Source organism: Cystoisospora suis (genome assembly GCF_002600585.1).
Source record: "Cystoisospora suis strain Wien I chromosome Unknown contig_971, whole genome shotgun sequence".
Lineage (NCBI taxonomy): Eukaryota > Apicomplexa > Conoidasida > Eucoccidiorida > Sarcocystidae > Cystoisospora > Cystoisospora suis.
Window position 1 is genome coordinate 427 of NW_027153772.1, and position 4731 is coordinate 5157.

Sequence of the window (4731 nt, forward strand, 5' to 3'; positions counted from 1 at the left end):
TCATGTTCATCCTCTTCAACATGATCTCCTAAAAAATTGCAAAGAGAAGAAGAAGATCGTTGTCGATCAACATCTTTGCTGGATGAAGGAACTTGTCGAGAGTTGATAGGAAGAAGCCGGTGTTTGAACGATGACGAAGATGAGATGGCTGGAGAAGATTCATCCAAGAAGGATGAAGAGAAGGAAGAAGCAGAAGAATGATGTGGAAAGAAGGAGAGAAGAAAAGTAAGTTCTTGTTCGAAGAAGGAATCACAGAGTGTATCTGCTTCTTCTATAACCATCGACATGACTCTCCTCATATTCAAGTTATGTTTATGTAAATGCAGCATAAGACGTGCAGGTGTACATACAATCACATCAACACCCTTCTGTAGCATTCGCACTTCTTTCACATACGATTGTCCAGCTGTACATACACCTGAAGTAATGACAGATGAAAAACGTCGAAGTTGCGTCAAAATCTGTTGACCTAATTCACGTGTGGGAATCAAGATAATCGACCTCGGCTGCTGAGGAAAAGGAGCAAGTTTCTCCTTATCTGAGACAATCAGGCGATGAAGAAGAGGTAGCATCCATGCAAATGTCTTTCCTGATCCTGTCGGAGAAAGAACTAAAGATGAAGATCCTTTGAGAAGAAGAGGTATGGATCTTTCTTGAACATCCGTAGGGGTGATAATTCCACTGCCTCCACGGAGTAAACACGTGAGTAAAGAACGATGTAAAGATGAAAAGACAGAAGAAAACACAAGATGACTGCTTGATTCTTCATGACGCCCTTCTTCCTCGAAACTCTTATTAAGATGACGAGGAGAATGTAGAGGTGTATCGTGACGATCGTAGGAAACTTTAGAAGAGGTGGATGAAGGGGAGGATGGAAGCGAAGAAGAAAAAGAAGACGAGAAAGAGGGGGAAGAAGAAGAAGAAGACAGAGTAGAAGAAGATGAAAGAGAAGAAGAAGGAGATATAGAGAATGACAGTGGTCCGTCTGGATCACGAGAAAGAGACCTGACTGAAGAGAGATGAGAAGAACGAGACGTTTCATAAGAATCGAAATCTAGAGGTTCTCCGACGTAAGAGACCGGATGAGAAAGATCTCTATCAATACCTGCGCTACTATTTTCATCCACTGTTTCACTATAAAGGAGCTTCTTTGCATCTGAAGAAGCCCATGTCAAAGGAGTGACTCTCCTCTCTACACCTGGGTCATTCGCTCCATCTGGATCCTCTTCCTTACCTCGTTCCTCTTCTTCTTCTTTGCTTCTCTTCATTCTGCTCTCTGATTCCTCTTTCTTTTCTTCTTCTTCGTTTGGGTTCTTACCTCTCTCATTCGTGTTGATCTTGTCTACCCTTGTACCACTCTCCGGCGCATAAGAGAAGCTACGAGGTTTCTCTTTATAAGAAGAAATAGATGCTTTAGTGGGGAGAGGAGAAGATTCACCCCAATCTACAAGAGACACATCTTCTTGTTGATCCAAGGAACAGACAGAAGAGGAGACTGTCTCTAGTTTTTCTTCTATATCATCTCGAGATGATTGAGAATGCCTAGAGAATCCTTCTCCGGAAATCCTTGAATGTGCAGAAGAAGAAGATGGAGAGAGAGGCGACCGCGAGGAAGACGGATGAGAAGAAGAGTCAGAAGAAGAAGAAGACCAAGAAGAGGATGAGGAAGCAGAAGAGGATAAAGAAGACGGGGGAGATTGAGAGAAGGAGAATTTCCCTTCTTTCTTTCTCTGCAGAGACTCGCCATTTTTTTGATGATTCTCTACTAGCTTCGTAACATAAAGAGACTTCTCTTCTTTTCTTTCTATGTGTCTCCTTTCTCTTTTTCTTCCTTTTCTTCCTGGCTGAAGAGAAGACGTAGCTATCCATTGTCTCTGTGGTTGATCTCTGAATGGATGAAGACAATCGTTGAGAGTTTCAGATAGAGGAGGAAAGAAAAGACGAAAAGATAGGTGAAACCGCGAATGAAGAGAAGAGAGAGTTAAAGAAGAAGTTCTCGAAAAGAGAGGAAAGGAGGATGAAGTGGAAGAAGGACACGGAGGAGAAAAGAAGAAGGATGAAGTCCTTGAGCGGCAAGAAGAAAAAGAATTAGAAGAAGAAAGCCGTGAAGAAGAAGATGAAGGGAAGGAGAAGAAAGGATGATCCAGTATCTTTCTTCTTTGACAACTAAGACAGGAATGACGAAAAGAAAGAAAAGAAAGAGAGGAAGGAAGCAGTGGAAGATGTTTGAGTTGAAGGGACTTTGAAGAAGAGGAGAAAACGCTTCTTATTGATGACTCTCTTCTCGTCTTTTCTAGTGTATAGGGAGGTGCCAAAAGAGATACAGTGTTTCTCGTCATCTTCCTCAGTCTTGTGTGTTTCAAAGACGAAGAGAGGGAGAGAACATTAGGATCATCACCTTCTTCCTTCTCTCTCTCTTTCTTTTTCGTTCTCTTCTTTCTTTCATATCTTTCAAGAGGAGGAAAGAGTCGCCTCGAATGAAGAAGAAAACAAGATCTACAGGGCCAACATACCCTTCTATCGCATTCAGAAGACTGAGGAATAGACGTAGAAAAGAAGAAGACGTTTATTGTCTTACCCGGCCGAGTTGAAGAAAAGAAGGAAGATGATCTTTCTTTCGATGAGAAAAAAGAGAAAAGAAAGAAGGAGACGGGGGTGCCGTAGAAGCACGAGAAAGAAACTGCACTCTGAGATGGCTGGATGGAAACGACGCAGAGAAGTTCTGTAGAGTCAGGCAATTAGATCACATGCAAGAGGAAAAGAAGAAAAGAGGACTTCTTTCTTCATCGTCGTCATTCTTATCAGCCTAATACTCTTCTTTTTCTTTCACTGAAAGAAGTGAAGTGGAAAATCGATGCGTAACGCTCTTTATATTCATCGTCTCTTAGAAGGGTTTCTTTGAGCCAGTTCCTCCTAGAAGAGAACTCATTTTTAGACAGAAATCTCTCCATGAAAGTTTAGACACAGAGAAAAAGCAGGGAAAAGAAGAAGAGGAAAAAGGGAGAAAAGAGAAAGAAGAAGAGATTCGCCGGATGTAGACATGCCTATCTCTATGAAGATTCGGAAACTCGACATTCACCTTCTCAGTGTCTCTCTCTCTAATTTTCCTCTCTGTCTTGTTACTATTACAATACTAGCCAGAGATGACAAGTAGGTACACCATCTAATTTTGTTTCTCTCTCTCTCTATCTATAGATATATATATATATACATGTATTGTTGCGCCCCTTATGTCCTGTCTGTATATCAGTATGTACACACAGATACAAGTACGTATTTACATAGATACAGAAGATACATCTGTCTTTGTATACATGAATCTCTAAGATGGATTTGACTTATGGACCTGCTGGAAGTGAGAGCGCGTTTCCGCAGAAGAGAGGTTGCGGAAAGAAAGATGCAAAAGGCAAGAAAGGAAGCAGACAGAAGGGGTGTGAGCCTCCGAGTGGATATACACTTGACAAGAAAACCTACGTACGTACGTGTGACAAGGAGAGAGACAGCTCAGTCGATTGTTCCTTTTCGAGAGACAAAGAAGGTTTGGAAGACTTTCTTATATCATTGAGAAAGAAAAGTGAGAAAGAAAAAAGAGCAAAGGCGACTTCAGGAGAGACAAAAGGAGGAAGCAAGGGAGGTTTAACAGATGATGATAGAGAAGAGAAAAAGAAAGACACATCTCGATTGTCTTTCTTGGCATGCGCAACACAACAACGAATTGTCTTTCCAGGAAGGCCCCTTGACTGCATGCTCTTGGCGACGCATGCGCCGGCACAAGGGCGCGTACACATCTGCCGGGCTTGAGTGTTTGAATCCTTCTCTCTCCGTGTTTCTCTTTCTTTCTTACACATCTTTCTTTTCCCCTTGTTCCTCTCTATGTAACAACGCTTGGATCACTACTCTCCTGTTCTTTGGTTCCTGTGTCTTCCTTCTCTTCGAGTTTTGCGTCACTCTCCGTCGGCTTTCTTCTTAGCCCGCTCGTGTCAGTGCCTCCTGTGTGTTAGGAAAATTTGTTGATTTTTTGCCTTTCTTCTGTCTTTCGTTCGTTCTTTGTTTCTTTTTTCTCTTCTTCTTTCCCCTTCGTCCTTGTTCCCTTGTGTGGCTAGGTCAGGTAAGAGGAAGGGGAAAACAGAGAGTGAGGGGACTCCTATTGGGCGGAAACACGTCTCGGCTTTTCTCTCTTTTCTCTTTCTTTTCACAAGAAGAGGTGGAGGAGGCCTTCTTCTTCTACCGTCTTACGAAGGTTGTCGAAACCTCAGGGATCTTCCTCTCAATTTTTCTTTTTCCCGTCCCGTCTCTTCTTCTCGTCGACACATCACTATACGATTCGGACGATTTTCTTCTCTCCGACTTTTTACGCAAGTCAAGACGGTTTTTTGTCCAAGTATCTGTCGCAGAGAAAAGAAGACAAGTAAGGGGTAATATTACCAATAGACTCTCCTCGTGTAGAGAAGAGGGATCTATGGGAGAAGCTTTACTCAGTAAAGAATGCGGAGGACATAAAGACACCTGACGCATGCAAAAAGCCATGTGCCTGACTGTATCATGTTCCTTTTCTGACTCGATTTCTGTCCAAGACTTTTCTCCTTTTCTCTCTTTCGTTCATTTTCGTTTCATTCGTTCTCTCTGATTCTTTCTTTTTTAGTCTACTTCTCTTCCGTAATCTTTCTTTCCGTCTCTCTTTCACAGTCTTTCCTTGACTTTTCCGTGTTCTTTCTTACTCCTCCTTTCTCC

At 42.3% G+C, this 4731-nt stretch overlaps 3 protein-coding genes across 3 annotated transcripts in view; 2 read left to right on the forward strand and 1 right to left on the reverse strand.

Annotated features, from left to right (window-relative positions):
* Positions 1-75: 75 nt before the first annotated feature.
* CSUI_002286 (dead deah box helicase domain-containing protein) lies at positions 76-3653 on the reverse strand (the record flags this gene model as incomplete). The annotated part of the gene is made up of 1 exon (XM_068062488.1): positions 76-3653. A coding segment is annotated over exon 1 (2262 nt), but the record flags the coding sequence as incomplete, so codon positions are not given.
* A 176-nt stretch (positions 3654-3829) lies between these two features.
* Positions 3830-4362, forward strand: CSUI_002287 (uncharacterized protein; the record flags this gene model as incomplete). Its single annotated transcript, XM_068062489.1, has 1 exon — positions 3830-4362. A coding segment is annotated over one exon (171 nt), but the record flags the coding sequence as incomplete, so codon positions are not given.
* A 230-nt stretch (positions 4363-4592) lies between these two features.
* Positions 4593-4731, forward strand: part of CSUI_002288 (uncharacterized protein) — a gene marked incomplete at its 5' end in the record, with an annotated part of 2854 nt that continues 2715 nt past the window's right edge. The window contains one exon of the mRNA XM_068062490.1: positions 4593-4731. This exon is cut by the window's right edge and continues 179 nt beyond it. Within this exon, the coding sequence (XP_067925535.1) occupies positions 4594-4731 (138 nt within the window).